The sequence below is a fragment of the Globicephala melas genome, chromosome X, assembly GCF_963455315.2.
Source record: "Globicephala melas chromosome X, mGloMel1.2, whole genome shotgun sequence".
Classification (NCBI taxonomy): domain Eukaryota; kingdom Metazoa; phylum Chordata; class Mammalia; order Artiodactyla; family Delphinidae; genus Globicephala; species Globicephala melas.
Window position 1 is genome coordinate 90554760 of NC_083335.1, and position 25883 is coordinate 90580642.

The 25883-nt window shown below is 35.8% G+C and overlaps 1 protein-coding gene across 13 annotated transcripts in view; it reads left to right on the forward strand.

The window, feature by feature from the left end:
- Window positions 1–25883, forward strand: part of CASK (calcium/calmodulin dependent serine protein kinase) — a 391035-nt gene that overhangs the window by 142388 nt on the left and 222764 nt on the right. For all 13 annotated transcript variants that reach the window (XM_030834960.2, XM_060292132.2, XM_060292133.1 and 10 more), the window contains exon 3: window positions 12065–12170. In XM_030834960.2, the coding sequence (XP_030690820.1) occupies window positions 12065–12170 (106 nt within the window). The remainder of the gene's footprint in view (window positions 1–12064; window positions 12171–25883) is intronic.

Below are 25883 nucleotides of genomic sequence, written 5' to 3' on the forward strand. Positions count from 1 at the left end.
ATCCATGTCTCAACAAATGACCCAATTTAGTTCCTTTTTATGGCTGAGTAATATTCCATTGTATATATACCACATCTTCTTTATCCATTCGTCTGTCGATGGGCATTTAGGTTGCTTCCATGACCTGGCTGTTGTAAAGAGTGCTGCACTGAACATTGGGGTGCATGTGTCTTTTGAATTATGGTTTTCTCTGGGTAAATGCCCAGTAGTGGGATTGCTGGGTCATATGGTAATTCTATTTTTAGTTTTTTAAGGAACCTCCATACTGTTCTCCATAGTGGCTGTATCCATTTACATTCCCACCAACAGTGCAAGAGGGTTCCCTTTTCTCCACACTTGTTGTTTGTAGATTTTCTGATGATGCCCATTCTAACTGGTGTGAGGTGATATCTCATTGTAGTTTTGATGTGCATTTCTCTAATAATTAGTGACGTTGAGCAGCTTTTCATGTGCTTCATGGCCACCTGTATGTCTTCTTTGGAGAAATGTCTGTTTAGGTCATCTGCCCATTTTTTGATTGTGTTGTTTGTTTTTTCAATATTGAGCTGCATGAGCTGTTTATATATTTTGAAGATTAATCCTTTGTCCGTTGATTCGTTTGCAAATATTCTGTCCCATTCTGAGGGTTTTCTTTTCGTCTTGTTTGTAGTTTCCTTTGCTTTGCAAAAGCTTTTAAGTTTCATTAGGTCCCATTTGTTTATTTTTGTTTTTATTTCCATTACTCTAGGAGGTGGATCAAAAAAGATCTTGCTGTGGTTTATGTCAAAGAGTGTTCTTCCTATGTTTTCCTCTAAGAGTTTGATAGTGTCCAGTCTTACATTTAGGTCTCTAATCCATTTTGAGTTTGTTTTTGTGTATGGTGTTAGAGAGTGTTCTAATTTCATTCTTTTACATGTAGCTGTCCAGTTTTCCCAGCACCACTTACGGAAGAGACTGTCTTTTCTCCATTGTATATCCTTGCCTCCTTTGTCATAGATTAGTTGACCATAGGTGCGTGGGTTTATCTCTGGGCTTTCTATCCGGTTCCATTGATCTATATTTCTGTTTTTGTGCCAGTACCATACTGTCTTGATTACTGTAGCTTTGTAGTATAGTCTGAAGTCAGGAAGACTGATTCCTCCAGCTCCGTTTTTTTCCCTCAAGAATGCTTTGGCTATTCGGGGTCTTTTGTGTTTCCATACAAATTTTAAGATTTTTTGTTCTAGTTCCGTAAAAAATGCCATTGATAATTTGATAGGGATTGCATTGAATCTGTAGATTGCTTTGGGTAGTATAGTCATTTTCACGATGTTGATTCTTCCAATCCAAGAACACGGTATATCTCTTCATCTGTTTGTGTCATCTTTGATTTCTTTCATCCGTGTCTTATAGTTTTCTGCATACAGGTCTTTTGTCTCCCTAGGTAGGTTTATTCCTAGGTATTTTATTCTATTTGTTGCAATGGTAGATGGCAGTGTTTCCTTAACCTCTCTTTCAGATTTTTCATCCTTAGTGTATAGGAATGCAAGAGATTTCTGTGCATTAATTTTGTATCCTGCAACTTTACCAAATTCATTGATTAGCTTTAGTAGTTTTCTGGTGGCATCTTTAGGATTCTCTATATATAGTATCATGTCATCTGCAAACAGTGACAGTTTTACTTCTTCTTTTCCAATTTGTATTCCTTTTATTTCTTTTTCTTCTCTGATTGCCGTGGCTAGGACTTCCAAAACTATGTTGAATAATAGTGGTGAGAGTGGACATCCTTGTCTTGTTCCTGATCTTAGGGGAAATGCTTTCAGTTTTTCACCATTGAGAATGATGTTTGCTGTGGGTTTGCCGTATATGGTCTTTATTATGTTGAAGTAGGTTCCCTCTATGCCCACTTTCTGGAATGTTTCTATCATAACTGGGTGTTGAATTTTGTCAAAAGCTTTTTCTGCATCTATTGAGATGATCATTTGGTTTTTATTCTTCAATTTGTTAATATGGTGTATCACATTCATTGATTTGCGTATAGTGAAGAATCCTTGCATCCCTGGGATAAATCCCACTTGATCATGGTTTATGATCCTTTTAATGTGTTGTTGGATTCTGTTTGCTAGTATTTTGTTGAGGATTTTTGCATCTATATTCATCAGTGATATTGGTCTGTAATTTTCTCTTTTTGTAGTATTTTTGTCTGGTTTGGGTATCAGGGTGATGGTGGCCTCATAGAATGAGTTTGGGAGTATTCCTTCCTCTGCCATTTTTTGGAAGAGTTTGAGAATGATGGGTGTTAGCTCTTCTCTAAATGTTTGGTAGAATTCACCTGTGAAGCCATCTGGTCCTGGTCTTTTGTTTGTTGGAAGATTTCAAATCACAGTTTCAATTTCATTACTTGTGATTGGTCTGTTCATATTTTCTATTTCTTCCTGGTTCAGTCTTGGAAGGTTATACCTTTCTAAGACTTTGTCCATTTCTTCCAGTTTGTCCATTTTATTGGCATAGAGTTGCTTGTAGTAGTCTCCTAGGATGCTTTGTATTTCTGTGTTGTGTGTTGTAACTTCTCCTTTTTCATTTCAATTTTACTGATTTGAGTCCTCTCACTCATTTTCTAGATGAGTCTGGCTAAAGGTTTATCAATTTTGTTTATCTTCTCAAAGAACCAGCTTTTAGTTTTATTAATCTTTGCTCTTGTTTTCTTTGTTTCTATTTCATTTATTTCTGTTCTGATCTTTATGATTTCTCTCCTTCTCCTCACATTGGGTTTTGTTTGTTCTTCTTTCTCTAGTTCCTTTAGGTGTAAGGTTAGATTGTTTGAGATTGTTCTTGTTTCCTGAGTTAGGCCTGTATGGCTATAAACTTCCCTCTTAGAACTGCTTTTGCTGTATCCCATATGTTTAGGATTGTCATGTTTTCATTGTCATTTGTCTCTAGGTATTTTTTGATATCCCCTTTGACTTCTTCAGTGATCTCTTGGTTATTTCGTAATGTATTGTGTAGCCTCCATGTGTTTCTCTTTTTTTTGGTTTTTTCCCTGTAATTCATTTCTAATCTCATACTATTGTGGTCAGAAAAGATGCTTGATATGATTTCAGTTTTCTTAAATTTACTGAGGCTTGATTTGTGACCCAAGATGTGACCTATCCTGGAGAATATTCCCTGTGCACCTGAGAAGAAAGTGTAATCTGCTGTTTTTGGATGGAATGTCCTATAAGTATCAATTAAATCTCTCTGGTCTACTGTGTCATTTAAAGCTTGTGTTTCCTTTTAAATTTTCTGTTTGGATGATCTGTCCATTGGTGTACGTGAGGTGTTAAAGTCCCCCACTATTATTGTGTTACTGTCGTTTTCATCTTTTATAGCTGGTAGCAGTTGCCTTATGTATTGTGGTGCTCCTATGTTGGGTGCATATATATTTATAATTGTTATATCTTCTTCTTGGATTGATCCCTTGCTTATTACGTAGTGTCCTTCCTTGTCTCTTGTAACATTGTTTATTTTTAAGTCTATTTTATCTGATATGAGTGTTGCTACTCCAGCTTTCTTTTGATTTCCATTTGCATGGAATATCTTTTTCCATCCCCTCACTTTCAGTCTGTATGTGTCCCTGGGTCTGAAGTGGGTCTCCTGTAGACAGCATATATATGGGTCTTGTTTTTGTATCCATTCAGTGAGCCTGTTTCTTTTGGTTGGAGCATTTAATCCATTCATGTTTAAGGTAATTATCGATATGTATGTTCCTGTGACCATTTTCTTTATTGTAATGGGTTTGTTTTTATAGGTCCTTCTCTTCTCTTGTGTTTCCCACTTAGAGAGTTCCTTTAGCATTTGTTGTAGAGCTGGCTTGGTGGTGCTGAATTCTCTTAGCTTTTGCTTGTCTGTAAAGCTTTTGATTTCTCCATTGAATCTGAATGAGATCCTTGCCGGGTAGAGTAATCTTGGTTGTAGGTTCTTCCCTTTTATCACTTTAAATATGTCATGCCACTCCCTTCTGGCTTGTAGAGTTTCTGCTGAGAAATCAGCTGTTAACCTTATGGGAGTTCCCTTGTATGTTACTTGTCATTTTTCCCTTGCTGCTTTTAATAGTTTTTCTTTGTCTTTAATTTTTGTCCATTTGATTACTATGTGTCTCGGCATGTTTTTCCTTGGGTTTACCCTGCCTGGGATTCTCTGCGCTTCCTGGACTTGGGTGGCTGTTTCCTTTCCCATGTTAGGGAAGTTTTTCACTATAATCTCTTGAAGTATTTTCTCAGGTCCTTTCTCTCTCTCTTCTCCTTCTGGGACCCCTATAATGTGAATGTTGTAGTGTTTAATGTTGTCCCAGATGCCTCTTAGGCTGTCTTCATTTCTTTTCACTCTTTTTTCTTTATTCTGTTCCTCAGCAGTGAATTCCACCATTCTGTCTTCCAGGTCACTTATCCGTTCTTCTGACTCAGTTATTCTGCTACTGATTCCTTCTAGTGTCGTTTTCATTTCAGTTATTGTATTGTTCATCTCTGTTTGTTTGTTCTTTAATTCTTCTAGGTCTTTGTTAAACATTTCTTGCATCTTCTCTATCTTTGCCTCCATTCTTTTTCCGAGGTCCTGGATCATCTTCACTATCATTATTCTGAATTCTTTTTCTGGAAGGTTGCCTATCTCCACTTCATTTAGTTGTTTTTTGGGGGGGTTTATCTTGTTCCTTCATCTGATACATAGCCCTCTACCTTTTCATCTTGTCTTTCTTTCTGTGAATGTGTCACAATGAGTTTAAATATATACACTCTATCATCCCACAGAGTTCCTTCAGCTCCTAACATATACTTTTTTTTTATGACTTTTAATATTGAAAAGTAATTGAGGTATAAACTGATATATCTCCAATTTTCTTTTGTAAAGTTAGGAGTACCATTTTGAAATAGGTGTCTGGGTTTCATAAGAGTAAAATGCCCCCATCTTTCTCCCTTTTTGTAAAACTGTTTTGTTTTACATTTCTCAAAATGAACAGCAACCCAGGAATTGTACATTCTAGAGGTGTTTAGAACATTGTATTTCTACTTTTATCATGTGCAGAATATGATCTTAATAATGGTCCGTCATATATTTGAGAAAAACTCTAATGCTGGAACTTTATGTGGTTTGGATTTCAGTCATTTCTGCCTTTTTCCTTTATCCACGTAATTAACATCTTTCTATTTTTATTAGTTGAGTTCAGAACAGATTCTCACCAAATTCATGGTTGAGTAACTCCTTGAATTGATGACTCAGAGTTATATCTTGTAAGAGACAGATAATTTGGTTTCATTTTAACCTATTGTTGGCTCTTATGTAAGATAGTTTTGAAGCACATGTTCTTCTTTTAGGACATTTTAACACCTCAGAAGATAAATATTATAAAGATCATTGAATTGGTCACCTGTAATCTTTATTAATATCTAATTAATAAGCTAAATGAATTATAGTACTTCAATATTGATTAAGAATGACCTGGAGTTGTTTTAAATGTAAGTCCCTAGGAAATTAATGACACTTTAATTATTTACCAAACTCATCCTAATGAAGAGTGAGAAGGAAGACAAGTAGTTCTTACAGCAGTTGGCTTTATTATAATTTCCTGCTGATAGTTGTTGACAATACATCAAATATAGTGTTGAATTTAGTTTAAATTTGGTATTCAACTGGGCAGGCTGCCTTAATAAATTTATTACACTTATGAGAACTGTAAATTCTTTGGGAAATATATTACCAAAACCCCATTAATTTGTAAATGCTTAATGTAGTCAAGATTGATTTTTAACTAATATATTTGGCTATTTAAGAACAATTTACATCAGTCAAACATCCTCAGTTAATGGTATGCTCCTTATTTTCTTTATCTACCTGACAGATGAGATTTTAGGCCATAAGATTGTATTAAATTGGCAAGAATTCAAAGAAATTAGAAGCTGCTTGGATTTCTGTTTGTATGTGAAAAAAAGATAATAAAAATGTGCTAGTAAAATGTGTAAAAGATCAAGGAAATAATGACTTTCCCATTAACCCAGGTTGGTGTGGTGCCCTGTCTGGGCCTCTGGTCATCCACTAGTTGAGAAGGTCAACTTTCTTGATTTATAGGAAGATGGCCTCATTAAAGCCAACCTGACCTGTATTATTGCCAAAGGCAGCTGGTATCTTTAGTCTTCAAATTGGTTATTAGTTAAAGGTTGAGCCCAGCAGCAGAATTTGACTTGGCTGCTATAATCCTTCCAAGGTTCTGCTTAGATCCCTTTCTTAAAATATCCCATGGTTATTAATTTCAGCACACCAAGGAAAAAATGTTGAATCAATAATGACTTTCATTTAGCTGTTTTGTTATTAATGTTGATTCAGATGAACACATTAATACTTGTCCTAATTATTTTATGACTAGGTTGGAACATTCTTTATGTGCATTTGGAGCCTGGGCCAGCTCTTAGTGCATTTTAACTATTGAGTTTCTAACAGAAACTGGAAATTCTTTGGAAACAAATTAGAATACTTATATATTTATTAGTAAAAATATCAGTGTCTAATTTCTGATTATCACTGGTGACAGTGCAGCTGAAATATGCTGGTTCTGTAGCAGTCTTGGTAGCTTCTCACCCAAGTCAGTGTTACCACATTAACACTGTTACATGATTGGATCTTAAGGGCACATATAAAAACTACATAGCCCCAGGAGCCATTATGGTATCATGTAGAGAGCACTGGACCTCAGTTATTAGCTGTGCTTCCTCTACTTACTACTTGTGTGATCTCAACCGCTTATGTATCTCACTAAACCTGGGGCCTCAGTTTCCTCCTTTGTAAAGTGAAACTAGATGTACCTACAGGGTTATTATAATTATTAAATGAGGACTTACAGAGGGACACTTAAAATCCCAGATATTATGCTGCATAGTCTAAGGTCATTCAATAAATTTTGAAGGGTCCAAAGGGCTGCTATACAGTGGATGTTGACTACCCTTTTTGTGTTTGGTAGATTAAGCAAGATAAAACGATTAAAAACTACCAAACAAGTAAAGGATTTAGATTAACAATAGTGAAGAAATTCCAGATTTAGTTATTAAGTGATGGATTTGGGTTGTTAAAAGCTGTAGAGTTTACTTCTGTGGAAGTGCTTTTTAATAACACATCTGTTTGGACATAGACTTACAGACATAGAAAACAAACTTATGGTTACCAGAGGGGGTAACAGGGGGTATGGGGGGAAGAGATAAATTAGGAGTTTGGGATTAACATGTACACACTACTATATATAAAATAGATAAATAACAAGGACCTACTGTTTAGCACAGGGAACTATATTCAGTATCTTCTAATAACCTATAATGGAAAAGAATCTGAAAGAGAGTATATATATGTATATATTTATAACTGAATCACTTTGCTGTACACTTGAGACTAACACAACACTGTAAATTAACTATACTTCACTTTTTAAAAAAATGGTTAAAAAAATCTGTTTAGATTCTTTTTGGAATGACTGAATGACTTTACAGATAGTTGTGTAAGAAACGCAGAAGAACTCACAATTAAGAGGATAATAATTAAAGCAAGTCAATTTATCCAGAGCTGCACCATTCTAATTTGGTAGCCAGTAGCTACATGTGGCTATTGAGCACTTGAAATACAGCTGCTCCCAACTGAGATGTGCTATAAGTATAAAACACACTGGATCTCAAAGACTTAGTACAAAAAGAGAATGTAACATATTTCATTAATACTTTTTAATGTGACTATATGTTGAAATAATAATACTTTGGATATATTGGATTGCATAAAATATGTTAAAATAAATTTCACCTGTTTCTTTTTACTTTTTAATGTGGCTGCTGAAAACATTTTAATTGTATATGTGGTTTGCATTATATTTCTGTTGGATGATGCTGAACTAAATCCTTATTGAATGATTCTGTGAAAGCTGACTCTTAAATTTAACCTTTAAATCTCAGATATTAAGGATGAGATTGTTGCTCCAATGCTAAGAATGTCAGAAAGCATTCCTTTCCTTAGTCACATTTGTAAATACCCAACTTATTTTTGACCCCATGGTCAAATTAGCTTGCTACAGAGTCGTGGCACTCTGAAAGTGGCATCTGACTTTTAAAAGGTAGCATGAAAAATTCTCCTATTCCAAGAACAACTAATAGTAAAATGAATAATAAATACTTTTCAGGAAAATTCTTTTTAAAACAGACCGTCTGAAACGGCTTTCCTAACTCTCCCTCATTTGAGGGGCAGACTGGAAAGGTAGACCCTGGAGGACATAGTTGTTCTACTGTTGTTGGACAGCTCGAACTTCTTAGGAAACTGGTAGGAGTAGTAGTTCTCATGCCATATAGTGGGCTGATTCAATTGAAGTGTGTTTCTCAAATTTTGATCAGAAGATCTAATATTACTTTCCATATTACTAGTGCCCCTTTTAAAAGAAAATAAATTGATGAAATATAGGCACATAGTTAAATATAGGGGCACTAAACATAGAAGTAGATTATTTTTTAAATCTTTAAAAACTTCCCTGCAAAATTACAAAATGAAAAAGTACAAGGAAGAGTGGAGGAGTTACCACTCTTCCTTGTCACTATAGATAAAGTAGAACTTCAAAACAGCCATGGTAACTGTGGGTCAGGTGACTCAAAGGAATGTTCTGAGCTAGTATCTATAAGCAGCCAGATAATCACAATTTCAAATCATATTATTATATTATCACCTACTTTCGAATTCCTTCCTGGTCTGCTTCATGAGCTGATTTGTAGGAAAATACTATTTTTAGTTTGCTATATCAGCAAGGAGTTAATAGCAGTTAATACATACATCTTTAATTCACATTCACACCTAAAACAAACATTTTGAGCTTAACATTCTTGGAATCTATAGTTTGAATGCATATATGGTGCATTCATGTTTTGTAAACTGTGATTTTCTATTTGGGCTGTTTAATACACCCATATAATTGATACTTGAATTATGGAAAATGGTGCCGCAGCTATCCTAGATGTAGGCCATCTTTTGCATCATTGCCCTTATAAATTCAAATACATTTTTATGTTGTTAGTTTTGTGCTATTCAGTCAGTGTTCGGATTTTAGTCCCTGAAATGTCAGATCTGGTGATATTTAAATTGTTTTAATCTTTGGACGCAGGATCCCCAGCAATCCTTCCTTCATTTTGAGGATGGGTAAAGTGATAAGAGACTAGACCAGGAGCATGTTCAGTTATATACCAAGCAGACATGTGCGTGTCAAAGAGAAGGGTCTTTAGAGCGTCCGTTTCTACTTATGATTTTTCAGTATAACAAATGTGGCACATGACAAATGGTGAATATGGGGATTGAAACACTGTAGTTACATGAAAGGGGCAAAATTTAAAATAAACTGAAAACAGGAGAAAAGACCAGTGTTCGTTGTGGCAAACACTAAATCTCTCTTTACTTCTTGACTCCAGTGTCAGAGCACTGAATTAAAATCAGACATTTAGCAGAATAGGAAGAAATGGAAAGAGAGAAACTAAGGTGAAAACAGAAGATATGAAAAGGGTGACTTCCAGTAAAACGAGAAGCTGGAGATAAACATTAAAATGAGTACTAAAACTCCTAAGCTTTTGATAGAATCAGAAGGCAGAACAATCTTAAAGGGAGAGAAAAAACTGCAGGCATCTGATTTATGTCGTCTGGCTTTTCAGCCTGGTCCTCCAGCGCACTTGTCAAAAGCCTTCCCCATAGTTATGACTTCCCAGTGCAAAAGCCACACCTATTCACACCTCTCGTCCCCTGGAGGTGGAGACCATGTTTCATGTGTCTCTCATTTCTTCCTTCACAATGAACACTGAAGCACCTTAACCCCCTCAGCCCCACAGTGCTGCACTCCACACAGTCCTTTCACATCCATTCTCTCATTTGAATCTTGCTGCTGCCCTCTGAAGTTGTAGACTGTGTAGGTCGTGCATGACCTATCACGTCCCCCATTTCATTTGCCATAAGGAAGGCATTTTGTAGAGGTTAGCAGTCAGCCGGCAAGTAGTAGTGACAGGGGCTGGACTGGCACCAAGTTTTCCGACTCCAGATCCTATGGGATTTTCATCACTGCCATTTACAAACACACAGTGTTCTCTTTAAAACAACTGCAAAAACAAACAAATCAAACCTTCTTTGACCCTGCTATTCCTTTCTTATTACCGGGATCATGTCTAAACACACCATGGCATTGTGGAAGGACTGACTTTGGAGTTAGACAGGCCAAGGCTCAAAACCTACCCCTTGTAATAGCTATGTGATCTTGAACAAGTTTCAAAGTCTCAGTTTCCTCATCTGTAAAATACCTACCTCACAGGCTTGTTGGGACATTAAAAGACAATGACCAGGGATTCCCTGGTGGCGCAGTGGTTGAGAGTCCGGCTGCCGATGCAGGGGACACGGGTTCGTGCCCCGGTCTGGAAAGATCCCACATGCCGCGGAGTGGCTGGACCCGTGAGCCATGGCCGCTGAGCCTGCGCATCCGGAGCCTGTGCTCCGCAACGGGAGAGGCCACAGCAGTGAGAGGCCCGCATACTGCAAAAAAAAAAAAAAAAAAAAAAAAAAAAAGACAATGACCATATTAAGTACTTAGACCAGTGAGAGATAGGATAAATCTAAATTTATTATATAATTGTCTGCATCCTGACTTTGAACCTGACCTCTCCACAGAATTTGATCTTAGAACATTTATGGTCTTTTCTGGTTGAATCTTACAGCCTTTTCTCAGCCTTCTCCAACTACCTATGCCTTAATTCCCCTTATTTCCTTGACTTTCTTAATATTGTATTATTGATTCTTCCTTTTCTGGTGGCTTCTCTTTTGTCATATTTACTGACTTCTTTTCCTCACCTATACCTTGTGTAAATTTTCTAAGGTTCCTTCTGCAGCCATTGCTCTTGTTGACAAGACTAACTTGAATTAGCAAATCAGAGAGGAGATAATGTTATCTCTTCTGCTTTGTGCAGTATATCCTTAACCTTCGTTCTTTACCTGTCTCCCTTCTATTTCCAAATATAAAAAATGTCACATTGGATTTTATTCATTGGCAAGCAGGTAAAACTCCAGCACTGTTAACACAGGAAGGCTTTAATTATCTCGTTCCATGTAGACATGGCAAGTGATACTTATGCCTAAACTGTTTTTGTGTGATGGTGATGATGATGATGATAATGATGATGAGCATGACAATGAGAATATTAACACTTTTATTTTCCAAATAGTATTGTGTAACTTACACAGTAGTCTTACCTACATTATCTGAATTTGTTCTTGAAAATAACACTGTGGGTAGTGTCCTGAATTATCCAACACATTTTATAGATGATGTAAAAAAAATTCTGACTTTGACGTTGGGAGTAGTGCCTTTTCTGTTTAACCATACTATTTTTTTGCCCCCTATTCCATGTAACTTCCCTGATGTGTGTCTATAAATGCTAGATTTTAGGCTAAAGAATAAACATCATATTCTTAGACAATTTAGGGAAAACTAAGAAAAAGAAGTAAAATTCAAGACAGCAAATTGAGTTACTTATTAGCTGATCAAGAAAGAGTTATAGGGCTTCCCTGGTGGCACAGTGGTTGAGAGTCTGCCTGCCGATGCAGGGGACGTGGGTTTGTGCCGCGGTCCGGGAGGATCCCACATGCCGCGGAGCCGCTGGGCCCGTGAGCCATGGCCGCTGAGCCTGCGCGTCCGGAGCCTGTGCTCCGCAACGGGAGAGGCCACAACAGTGAGAGGGCCGCGTACAGCAAAAAAAAAAAAAAAAGAAAGAAAAAAAAAGAAAAAAAAAAGAAAGAGTTATAAATTTTGAAACCTGTTTACAAGAGTTTGAGGAAAGTATTTGTGCTATTTAGATTTCTTATTAATAAGAGCTGACTCTAATGTATATAGATTTAAGCTGGCAAGAAATATGAGCAAGTTATATTGTCAAAGATTTTAAAGGGCAAAAAGTTAAGCTTAGTTTGAATGGGGGATTTCATCTCTATAGTTAGAGGAGTCTTCATGTTACCATAGATCACATCCATTCATTCATCATTCACTCTGATTGTCTTTTGATCCTGCCTAACAAAATGTTATGTGTTTGTTTTGCAGATCTAAAGCGGGAAGCCAGTATCTGTCATATGCTGAAACATCCCCACATTGTAGAGTTATTGGAGACATATAGCTCAGATGGAATGCTTTACATGGTTTTTGAATTGTGAGTGTACATTCTCTTTTCCGAAGGGGCTGAAGTGGTTTTTTTTTTTTTGTTTTAGGGTTAAAGTTTTAAGCAATGTTGATCTTAGATAATGCTGACGCTTTTCTCTTAAAATTTAAAAATACTTGTGAACTCATCTGTTTAGAAAGACCTAAAGTAATAAGAATAAAAGGAATATCTCATCGTAAGGTTCACAATGGCTAAGGAAGCAAAAGTTGGGCATATTCAGTTACCCTCACAGTTTTAGCCTACTTCAGAGAAGAAGAAATAGAGTTCAGAGGAATAGGAGGTCCCAAAATATAAAGTTCTGAGTACAAGAGTCTTAGTGAAAAGGATCGGTATGGAAGTAGAGGCCTCCATGTAGCCAGCCTCTCTAGCAACTAAAAGCAAGTAATAACAGACATAACTTCCTCTTGATATAATCACCATATTGGCATATGAAGGAAATTCTGTAGACAACCATATATCTTGATTTTAGTAAGCCACTCGACATGTTTCTCACAAAATTTTTGTCAATAAGATGGAGGAATGTGAGCTAAGGATAGTATAATTGGGTAGTTTCATAGCTGGTTGGATGATTGTGTCCAAAGAGATTGTATAAAGCCTTATGGGATGGCATACTATTCTGTTCAAAATTGTAATCGGTGACTTTGATTAGGGTCTCTCACAAGGTGGTAATCAAGGCGTTGGCCAGGGCTGAAGTCATTTTAAGGCTCTGCTGGGGATGGATCTGCTTCCAAGCTCACTCACATGGTTGTTGGAAGCACACTCTCAGACTGAGGGCCTTAGTTCCTCATGTGCTGTTGGCCCAAGACCTCCCTAGGTTCCTTGTCACTGGGCTTCTCTGTAGAGCAGTTCCATGGCAGCTGGCTTCATCAGGGCCAGCAAGCAAGAGCACAAGAGTAGGAACAAGACAGACGGCAGTCTTGTAACCTAATCTCTGAAATCACACACCATCACTTCTGCCATATTCTATTAGTTAGAAATAAGTCACTAGATCCAGTCCACACACAAGGGGAAGGGATTACACAAGGATGTGAAGACCTGGAGGTGGTGATTACTGGGAGCCTTGTTAGAAGCTGCCCCCTACAGAGGGCTAGCTTAATACATTGAATATCTGACCAAATTTTAAAATATTTTACAAGTTTGTAGCAAAGGAGCTAAAACAAGGTGAAATTTAAGACCAGTTAATGTAAACTCATTCATTCACATATATAAGTGCAAGATCACTATGAACTTAATTGTAACTGCTTATATGAAAAAGATGTAAGCAATTTAGTTAGTTGTTGCAACAGCTTTAAAAGCCTTGAATGGAACCTGCAGATACCTTAATTAGAAGTGTATAGTATTCAGAACCAAGCCATAGGCCCAGTGTGCTGTGTATTGCTCATTCTCCCTGGAGTGTTCCTGGTAAGCAGGACACTGGCATGCTTCCAGAAGGGGATAGCCAGAGTGGGAAAGAGCCTAGAAATTCTGTCATAGAGTCACAGCCTTCAAAATCTTTGTCAGCAATCCTGCTAAAAGATGTTTGAAAACTGTGTACCTCCACACATATCTTTCAGTTGATATATACAAACTTTTATTATAAGGATGTAAGTTTTAGTGTTTTGTATATTTTTTAAAATATTTTTTCTTCAAAAATCTCGAGCTGTACCTTTATCTCATTCAATTTATGGAAAATGTCTGCTATGTGACCTAAATTGCAAAGCTAGTCATCATTGTCAAACTAGTCAGCCAAATCAGACTTGCTTTCTGTCAGAAAAAAATCTGACTTCATTTTTCAAATAAAATTAAAGCGTTAATAGACATCACTGTGACAGTCATCTTACTATTGATTTATAATTCTAAACTAGATAAGGTTTTGCCGTGAATATATTGTCTGCATGAAGTAAGGTGGCTCTTCCCTTCCTTTCCAAAGCTGTTTTGCTCTCACAGATGGCTCCCTCCCTCTCCCCCATTGTCTTTTTGAAATTAGGCAGGCTTTTCAGGATGGGTGAGCGGTTTGTCTTTTGAGATGGGTTCCTTTGAGTGGAGATACAGAAGAGAACTCAGCAGACCACAGACTTGTTTTCAGACAGACCAAATTATGGCAAATATAGATATGGCTTAAATGCCTTAAAAATATCCTAATACATGTATCCCCTGGAAGGGCTTTGAGTACTCCCAGAGATACCCAAGTCCCACTTTGAAGACCACTTGTCATGGAAGAGCTGTTGAAAAGATGGGGAGACTTTAGTTACCCAAGAATCTATTGATTTTCTTTTACCTCTATAAGAGTCCCCAGATGAGAAGCCCATGGCAGGTCATGATGGATGTCTTTAGTTCTTTGAAATATCGTCAAATGTAAGAGGATTATGTATTTATTCAGTGTAGGGTGAGGAGCTGTAACTATAATCAACAGGTGGCAGGTATGAATGAAGTGGCTGTCCACGAATGTAGCGGCTGACTTACAGAGTCTGCCGTTCCTCACTAGAAATGCTCAAGCTAAAGCTGGATCCATCCAAAGGTCCTAAAGAAAAGGTTTTAATTTTGGACTAGAGAGAGCCTCTAACGTCCCTTCCAATTTTAAGATAGTATAATTATTTTCATTTTATTCTTTATTCAAGAAATCTGTTTCTGTCCTTTTTTTTTTTTTTTGCGGTACACGGGCCTCTCACTGTTGTGGCCTCTCCTGTTGCGGAGCACAGGCTCCGGACGCGCAGGCTCAGCGGCCATGGCTCATGGGCCCAGCCGCTCCGTGGCATGTGGGATCTTCCCGTACCGGGGCACGAACCCGTGTCCCCTGCATCGGCAGGCAGACTCTCAACCACTGCACCACCAGGGAAGCCCTGTCCATATTTTTATTCACTGAGAAAACTAAAAACCAGATTTTGCCATATACTATGAAGTAATGAGCACAGAAAGCCAAATTTTAAAATTTACCTAAATTTCACATTTGCTGTCTGTTTCAAAGGGGTCTAAGTGACAGTATAGTAGAGAGAAGATGATCCTTGGTGTCATAAAACTTGGATTAGTGTCCCACCTCTGTCACTTTTACTAATTATGTGACTTTGGCCATAATCTCTTAACTTTAAAATCTTCATAAGATGAAAACTAGATGAGATAACTGTGTGAATTCACCTTATAAAGTGGTGACTTGTTCTACAGTGATAAGGTATTGTTTCCAGTGGATTTAACAGCTTAGTTTTAGTTTCTTAATGTTGAATTATATGGGATTTTTTTATATAGCTAATTTTGTATGATTCAGTTGTGTTTGGAATAATTCATTGATGGCTATATATTGAGAATAAGACCTCATTAAAGTTGCATATTTACCGGCCCCCTAATCTCACTGTTAACCCAAATCAGTAGAACATGGCTTCCTAGTTTTTAACCTTTTATTTTGGAAATTTTCAAATAAAAGAAAATAGTATAATGAACTTCAGTGTACCTATCACTGAGCTTCAGTAGTTATCAATACTTTGCCATTCTTGTTCTATCTATCCTTTACTGTTGTCTTTTTTTCTTGGCAATTTCTAAAGCAATATCATTTCACCTATAAATACTCCAGTTTGTATTTATAAGGACTTGTGTGTGTGTGTGTGTGTGTGTGTGTGTATGTGTGTATAAAATACTGTTGTCGTATCTAGCAAAATCAACAATAACTCCTTAGTATCATGTCATAGTCAGTTAATGTTGCTTTCCCTGATTGAACATGAATTTTTAAAGGACCCATTTCTCAATTTAGAATTGTTATATTAGCTCTAGGAATCTGGAAGTAGATTATAAATTCACAGTTAAAATCGCTATTTCTCAAAAGGGCTAGAAACAATATAGAAATATAAAATTGTTCTTTTGTATTATCCTTTTTTGTAAATTTACCTTGACAGTTGTCCTTGCCCTGTTTTTTGCATTCCCTTTGATTTCCTCAGTTTAAAACAAATGAACAAACCCAAACCATACATTACTGTAAGATTTAAAGTCCTGTAGATCAAAGAGCAAAGCAGTAAGTTTGTGCATGTCTCCACCTACTGGCTAGGTAAGAGATTGCTTACATAGCTGCAATGTAGACAAGGCTACACCAGAATTTTTCTGGCAATAGATCTAATGACCCCTGGTATTCAGGGTCTCATTGCTCAGGTTATGGGTTATCTGGATCCTTTCCACAGTTTTCTGACATGACACCAATACAGAGTAGACAGGAAATGGAAAGCAAATGAGATAAGGTCAGTTGACTTTGCTGTTTGTTGGCTGCTTGGAAATAGCTCTGATAATTTTGATGGAGAAAAGGCTAGACCAAACAATATATTTGGGTTATCAGTGAGTTTCTTATTATGGTATCCATATCTTTCTTTGCCACAGACTATCTATAACCAACTCTCCCTTTTCTTCCCTAAACTGAAGTCATGAAATTATATGGCTCAATGTTGTTGCGTATCATGTTAGCAAATCCTTAGAACTAGTTGATATAAATGATTTATAAGTTTAAAGCATACTGAAATACAGAGACAGAACCAAAATTTTAGCACTGGATGAGATTAGAGCAGTAGATTTCAAAAGTTAGCATTGGAAAATCCTGAGTAGAGCTCGTTAAACCAGCATGTACCCAGGCCCCAACCCCTAGAGATTCAGTTTCAACAAATGTGGGTCCAGAAGTGAGAGGTCAAGAGATGATTGACCTTTAAAGTAGGGGTAATACTATTTCGAGACTATGTTGTCATTTTTCCCAACACACTCAGTAGTTTGTTACGAATCTGCATGTGTTTATACTATATCTATCGCTTTGGGATTATACTTAAATTAGGACTTGTCTGTAGCGGTTTGCTGTTATTTTTAAAAATAAACATTTAAAACGTAGGTTCAATTTTAAAGACAGGGCTGTGTCATGTCACACACACACACACACACACACACACACACACCCTGCACCCCACCAAAAATTAAATGTTTATTTCTAAGTCACACATCAAAGCTTATGTTTAGTAATGTCTGATACTTGAAGTTAAGCTGCAAATCCTAAATTGGCTGGCCAAGAAATTTTAATTACCTTATTATAGAATGATTACATATACCACAGGGAGACCGTACAGTAATTAAATATGGTCTTAAAACATTTCTGACATGAAAACAATAGTTTGTATCTTTTAAAATAATATTAACAGTTTGTATTTTTGAAGCTCACAAAGGAGATAGACTGAAAGCTCTTTATTTATTTAAATTTTATTTTTAAAATTTTATTTTTAGTCTGGTGTTTATGCTCAGGGAAGGGAATGTTTGTGGAATTCATTTATACTGATAGAGTAGAACTGATTACTACTTACCAGCAAATTTGCCACTTAAGAGAAAATATATTTGTTTCATATCAAGCAAGAAAAATCTGGACTATAGCATTTTAATTTATATGAACATTTGTACATATTTTTATAGCTAATTTTATCTATTTTGATTTTTTGTTTTTATGGGTAATGATAGAAATTGCTATTCATTCATTCAGCACATATTTATTGAATGCCTACTTAAGTGCTGGGTAATAGGAAATGGTTGGGAAATACTGCTTGGTCCTAGTAACATTAGAAACTTGATATGGTAATTCAGTAAGCTAAGATACAAGAAAGGACCTAGCTGAGTGACTGTGTAGGCCTTTGATAAATGCTAGTTGAAAGAAAACAACTTCTGTGTCATTAACTTTTTAAAATTAAACATTTCTTTTGACTTAGGTTTACCACTATACTAAATGTTTAGTTGCATTTTAGTTTTAAGAACTATGTGTCAGGGATACCCAAGACCATTCCCAGGTCTGATGATTCGTTACGAGGACTCACAGGACTCAGCATATAGGCATATTCACAGCTATGATTTATTAATAGCTAAAGGGTATAAAGCAAAATCAGCAAAAGGAGAAAGTGCATGAATTGAAGTCCAGGGGTAACAAGGCACAAGCTTCCAAGGGTCTTCTGCCAGCAAACATTTGTGACTACACATGTGAGATGTTGTCTATCAGGGAAGCTCATTAGAGACTCAGAGTGCAGGGTTTTTGTCGGGGGCTTGTCATGTAAGCACCCTCTGCCTGGTGCATACCAAATTCCAGACTCCCAGAAAGAAAGCGGGTGTTCAGGATAAATCATATTGTTTGCACAAGCAGTTTAGACACAGTGAGCCACTCTTTTCAGTTAGGAGGGGAGGAACCCCTCCAAGTTCCCAGATGCCAATCAAGAGCCAACCTTGTAGGCAGGCCTTGCAAGCCTTTTGAGAGATAATAGTTAGGCCTGGTTAAATACTTAAATAGTTAACTCTTTTCTGCACAAACTAAAGTAGAGCTCAGCAGGAGAAGGGTTTGAGTTAATAAACTCCTGGATCTGCAAACAAAATATACTTACCTATAAAGATAATTGCAGAGTTTGGGGTTTTAAAAAAACTTTTAACTGTAATTACTGTATCATTTTGATATCTATTGGGAAAAAAATGTAGGTGTCCCAATTTTTGTATAAAACAAATCCTAGATTGAGATGTTACAGTGTAGAATAGATATTAAGCTTTGAATACTTTAGGAAGCAAACTGCATCCTGACTCCTACTATCTTAGAAATGTATTTGAAGTTGTCAGTCTCGTAATTTTTTTATATATGAAAGCTCATCTTCAACCACTAAAATAATTTTGAATAAACTTATGTACATATAAAATAGGAAGAAAAGTCAGTTAACTTTCTGTTATTTAAAAGAAGTAGTTCATTTAAAATGAAAATTATAAGTTATTTTTAGAGTAATATACATTCTTTGTACAAATTTAGAAATTATGGAAAATTATAATGACAAAAATAATACCATTTGCAAAAGGTAATCACAGCGAGCATTTCAGAACATTTCCTTCTATGTATAGTCATGATCACAGTTGCACTAAATAGAGATCATTTTATATATGCAATTTTGTATCCTGATTCGTTTAGCTTAATAATTTTAAGCATTTTATTATACCATTAAATACTTTTTAGATACAACATTTTAATGGCTGCATTAAGATGTCTGAACTATATGCATGTGCCATATTTAATATTTTCCCTAAAGTTGGACATTTACACTGTTTTCTGTTTTAGAAATAATGTTATGATTAATAATATTCTTGTACATAGTTACTTGTGCTCACCCCCTGATTGCCTATTTTCTCAAGATAAGTTTTTAGGAGTAGAATTACTGGATATTAGAATTAGTGTATGAATGCATACAAACATCTACATCACACATAGATTTAACCTTTTTTAATAGAATGTATTACATTTAGAAAAATGCATACACAGAACTATACAAACATAAAGAATTATTGTAAACAGCCACGTACAACCCAAGTCAAGAAATTTTAAAACTGCCAGCACCTCAACAGCCCTCGAATTCCCCTTTCTGATCATAACCCCCTGCCTCTCTCAGAATTAACTTTACTCTAGACTTCACTTCCATGTTTTTATATCTATACCATCTAAATAGGTATCCCTGAATAGTGTAATTCAGTGTTTTCTATCTTTTTAATCTTTACTTACATGCAGTCATAGAGTATACACGTTTTTTGGTCTGTGAGAATATCCAGGTTAGTTTGATCTCCTTCACTTTGTTGCTATATAGTGTTAGTGAACAAACATTCACAAGTTATTTATTCATGTAAATGTTAATATGTATTTGGGTTGTTTCCAGATTTGGCCATTTGAACATTACTGTTGTAAACAGTCTTGTACCTGTATCCTGGTGCACCTAAGTAAACGTTCATATAGGGTGTAGACCTAGGAGTGGAATTAATAGGTTTCAGAGTATGTACAGCTTCAGTTTTCCTAGATAATACCAAGCTATTTTCTAAAGTAGATGTATAAACTGACCCTTTACCAACGGTATATGCCTCTCTAAGGTGATCCAAGTCCTAGTTTTCCTGTCACTGCCCCTGTTTAAAATATTGTTGTTTGTCCTTATTCACAGTGCCTTCCTTTAATTCTCATGATTAATTACTACCTATGCTACACACCCTTGCTAACACTTGGCATTGTTGGAATTTTTGCCAGTTGGTGTGTAGTAGAATCTCCTTGTAGTTTTTCCCGATTATTCTTCCCTAATTGCCATTTAGTGACCTATCTCTTCATTCTTGTAATGGTATATTTTGATTAACAGAAGTTTGTGATTTTAATATAGTCTAATTTATCATTTTTTAATTTTATGGCCAGTGTTTTTGTATCTTGTTTAAGAAATACTTACTCCCCTGAGATTATGAAGATATTCTCCTATGTTTTATTATCCATCTGGAATTGATTTGGGGTATACTGTGAGGTAGCAGTCTAGTTTCATTTCTTCCCATATGGATATTCGATAGTCTCAGCACAATTACTGAAAACACTGCTCTGCAGTACCGCTTTTGCCGTAAATCAGGCATCTGTATAGGTGTGATTGTTCTGGGCTCTATTCTGGTCCCTTGGCCTATTTGCCCGGCATTGTGCTGTTGTCTTATTTACTATGGCTTTACAGTAAGTCCTGGTAACTGATAGAGCAGGGCCTTCCACTTTGTTCTTCTTCAGACATGTCTTGAGAGCTGTACTTGTCTTTGCATTTTCCATATACATTTTAGAATCAAGTTGTCAATTTATACACACACACACACACATACACTTAAAAAACTGTTGGGATTTTGCCTTGAATTATTAAATCTTTATAAGCAACTTGAGAATAATTGACAGACTTATTATTGAGTCTTCCACTTTAGGAACATGGTGTCTGTCTTCCCATTTATTTAGGTCTTTGATGTCTTTCAATAAAGTTTTATACTTTTCTCCATAGAAGTTGTGTACATTTTTTGTTAGATTCTTAGGTATTTGCTTTTAAAAGTAGATCAGTCTGGGGCTTCCCCGTCCAGTGATTAAGACTCCACGCTTCCAATGCAGGGGGCACGGGTTTGATCCCTGGTCGGGAAACTTAAGATCCCATATGCTGCATGGCACAGCCAAAAAAAAAAGGTAGATCAGTCTCTCTCTTTCTCTCTTTCCCTCCTTCCTTGTATTGACATATACTCCTATTCATCAAGCTTCATCAATTCCAATAATTTTTCTGTAGAACTGTTTGGATTTTCTGCATACCTGATCATATCATCTGTGTATGAAGAGGATTTTGTTTATTCCTTTCTAATTCTTTTACATTTTATTTCTTTCTCTAGACTTTACTGCAGTGGATAAAATATCCAGAGTAATGGTGATAGCAAATCTTTGTTTATTTCTGATCTTAGAGTTTGCTAAGCATAAATGGATGGTGAATTTTATCAAATGCTTTTTTTCTGTGTATATTGAAATGATCATATGATTTTCTTCTTTACTCTGTTAATGCAATGAATTTCATTGATTCTTTGGTTAACCACACTTGGTCATGACGTATAATCCTTATAATCCTTTTTATATATTGCTAGATTTGGTTTGCTTATATTTTGTTTAGACTTTTTACATCCATATTTGTGGGAAGATTACACTATAATTTTCTTGTACTATCTATATCACGTTTTTATGTCTAGATTATGCTAGACTCATAAAATGAATTGAGGAGTATTCTCTGTTTGTTGTTTTTCTTATGTGATTGGTAGAACTCACTTATAAACCCATCCAGGCCAGACTTCCTTATAAGAAGGGTTTTCATTTCCGATTCAGTTTCTTAAATATTTATAGGAATATTCAGGTTTTCCAGTTATTACTCTGTCACTTTTGGTGAATTGTATTTTTCTAGGAATGAGTGCATTTTATCTAAACTTTAAACAATTTTGTCATAAAGGGGTTCATACTATCTCTACAGGATCTTCTTCATTCTTGATACTAGCAATTTATGCCTTTTTTTTTCTGTCTCAGCCTTGCCAGATATTTACCAGTTTTATCAGTCTTTTAAACAGTGACTTTTAGCTTTGTAAATCCTTTTTATTGTGTGTTTATTTTCTATTTCAGTAATTTCTGTTTGTTGTTATTTCCATCCTTCTACTTTGGGTTTAATTTTCTAGGATTTATTTCCTTTTTAAATTTCAATTGTCTTGTATCCTTGGGTTTTAGATGCGTCTCTTGTTAAAGGCATACAGTTGTTTTTTTATTCTAGACTCTCAATCTTTGTCTTTTAATTGAAGCATTTATTCCATTTACATTTAATTTTAGTATATTTTGATTGACATTGTGGTCTTATGTGCTTTCTGTTTATACCACCTATTACATGTTTCTTCACCTTCCCTGATTTATTTGGATCAGTTGAATATTTTTTAATCATTTCATTTTTGTTCTATTAATTTGGAAGTTTTAGCACCCTTTGCTGAGTGTGTACCCCAGAAATTACAGTATGCCTCCCTAATTCATCAAATCCTAATATTGATACCATTACTGTCTTCCTGAACAGTACAAGCACTGTAGAACACATTAATTCCATATAATGCAACCTTGACTTATAGGCTGTTGTTTTCATGTATTTAAATTATATTTGTGTGTATAAATGCATGTTACATGTATTTACATCACTCCAAGTTATTATTTTTATTCATTTAGATTTACCTACACACATCCTTTCTCTGTTATTTATTCTTTCAGCATCTCTAAGGTTTTATCTGGATTCATTTTCCTTGTGTCAGTCTGCTGGGTGTGAACTCCATTTGTTTCAGAATTTCCTTAGATTCCCTTTAGTGTTGAGGGATATTCACTGAGTAGAGAATTCTAGGCTGGCATTTTCTTTACATTAGATATCATTCTACTGTCTTCTGGCTTCCATTGATATTAACAATTCAGCTAGCAGTCTGTCACTTTTCTCTGAGGGTAGTCTATCTTTATTTTTCAGGTTATTGAAAAAATGTTTTATTCATCTTTTGTTTTCTGTAGTTTTCTCTGTGATGTGGGGTGTGTATGTGTGTGTGTGTTTTAATCCTGCCTTAGGTTTTTAGGTCTCTTGAATCAGTGTATTGATATTATTTTTGGTTAGGGAATATTCTCAGCCATTATCTCTTCAGATATTGCCGCTGCCTTTTTCTTTCTCTCATCACCTTTGTGACCCAATTAAGTATAGATATAGGCATACCTTATGGTATTCTCTATATTTTCTACCTTCTTTTCTGAATTTTGTGTTTTTCCTTTTTAAAATCTATATTTTTTCTCTTTTTTTGCAAAAAAAATTCAAGTTCAGCTTTTATGTTCTGGGACACAGTAAACTTCATTATTTAATAATCTATGTTGGATAATCTCAGTATATGAAATCCCTGTTTGTCTTTATTGTCTGTCATTTTTGCTGGTTCTTGGTCAAAATATCTTACCCTTTTATGTACTGATTCATTTTGACCGTGTGCTAGAAATTATTTTGACAATTATTGGCGTTGAACGATGCTTTCTTCCTCTAGAGAGAACTCTAATTTGCTTTTACTAGGCACCTTTAAGCAGTAGCAGTCTGGGACTATCTTAATCAAAGTTCAAGGCTTAGATTTTCAGGGCCATTCAGAGAGAAAGCCAGATTGCAAGTATGTGAAGGGGCTGATCACTTCCGGTTCACCGCTAGCCCTTTAGGGTCCTAGGTCAACATTGGAGAGTAGTTTATGATATTACCCTGAATTCTGACTTTTTTCCCCTTAGAGATCTGCTGTATAAGCAAATGTCCCCAGGACAAGAAGGACTCTGATCCTTGGCTTTACCTCTCTGAGTTCCCATTCTTTAGCCAATATTCCTGACAATTTGGTTAGTACGTTGATGCTTTAAGGAAGTTTTTTTATCCAACCTTTCTGTTGTCTTCACTGAGACACATCACCTATCAGAAGTCTAGCCAATAGAGTTAAAACTCCTTTTACATAGTGTCATGTTATTCTTCATAAAGATTGTACCAATTTATATTCAAACCAGTGGTAGATGAGAGCATTCATGTTTACGTTTTGATAGGTCAGAATGACATTTTGGTTTAATTTGCATTTATTTTGTTGCTAGTGTGGTCAAATATTTTAAATGTATGTTTACCCATTTCTTTTTCATCTGTTCACTTTCTTCAGTTTTTTGTCATTTTGTAAGAATTCTTTATTTACTAAGGATATTTACCTTTTTCATGTATTTGCAAATATTTTGCTGAAATTTGCCTTTTTAATTTTGTTTACATTATTGGACTTTTTTGTATATTGACTTTTTTAAATATGCAGAAGTTTAAAATTCTGTCAGAGAAAGAAGTTACAACTAAGCAAGAATGAAGGCTAGAATGAACCCTGTGGTGCTGGATTAGAGTTGGAGGTGGTGGAATGACAACATACTTAGTTTAATATGTGTACACGCACACATATGTATCGATATGTGTTTGCATGTATATATACATATGTACTTATATATACATATGTACATACAGGTAGATAGATACAGAAATAAATATAGATACATGTGAATGGGTTAGTACACATACATACATTTCTGCCACTGAGAGGGCCTTAGAAGCAACTACACTGCAGTAGTAATGAGCAAGCCCACACCCACATATTCATTTATAAATACATTCTCTAATAGAAGGAACTGAGGCTCTTTAGAGAAATTATTATTCTAGGACTGGGGCAGAGAAAATACAAGTAAGCCTGGAGCATTTTACAGTGCCTGGAAGTTAGGAAGTGGTCAAAAAACAAAAAGATGGGGACATTTGAAAAGGTCACAGGAACCAACCTGAAAGAGCTCCCAGTGACCAAAACTGGAACAATTTGGGCAACAAAATAAATAGCATAGTACTAGACTATAACCCAAGGTATAAATTAAGTATATATGAGCCCATACCAATATAAAGAAATTATTGAACAAATAAATAAATGGGAAAGAAGAGACAAACCTTCCTTACAGAAGAATTCCAAATAATGTATGTAGATAATCCCCTCCCACCTTAAGGGTAGACTGGACTTAGTGACCCCGCTTTTGAAGAACAGAGCGTAGAAAGGGGAACATAGTAAGTTTACAGTGCAGAAACCTGGCTAACCCCTCTTAACCAAAGAATCAAGTTAACATCACTGATGATAAGTCATGTGGATATCACGTGCCCCCTGAGGTGGTGTTCTGAGAAGGGCACTTCACCTCTGTGGTAGCCTTCCCCCAAAACCCACAACCGTCATCTAAAAATGAAAAAAACTTCAGAACAAAGAAAGTACATTAGTCAACAAACCGTGAAGTCCAAATACAATCTGGAGTTGAGTTAATAGTAATGTACCAGTATTACTCTCTTAGTTTTGACGTGTTTACTGTAGTTGCCTAAGATGTTAACATTAGGGGAAGTTGAGTGAGGGGTATACAGGAACTCTCTGTACCATCTTTGCAATTTTTATGTAAATCTAAAGTTATTAGAAACTAAAAAGCTTTCTTCGATCATAATTAAACAAGCAAACAAACATGAAACTATGAGTTTACACCATTATTTCCAGTTTAAAGTAACAATTACGGATTTTTATTTAGTGAAACATTTATTAGATAATAAGGAATTGTTAAAGTCTTTAGTGTATGACTTTATAATTTTAGTTATTTTACAAAAAGTTTCTACATTTTGGAGGTAAGTACTGAAATATTTATGCATAAAGCCTGGGATTTGCTTCAGAATCAGGTGAGGGGTGAGCAGTGGGTACTGGGTTGAAGTGTAGGTAAAATAGGATTAGCCCATGAGTTGTTAATTGTTGGAGCAGGGTAATAGATATATGAGCCTTCATTACTCTACACTTTCTACTTTTGAAATTTTCCATAATATAAAGTTTTTCAAAAGCAAGAAA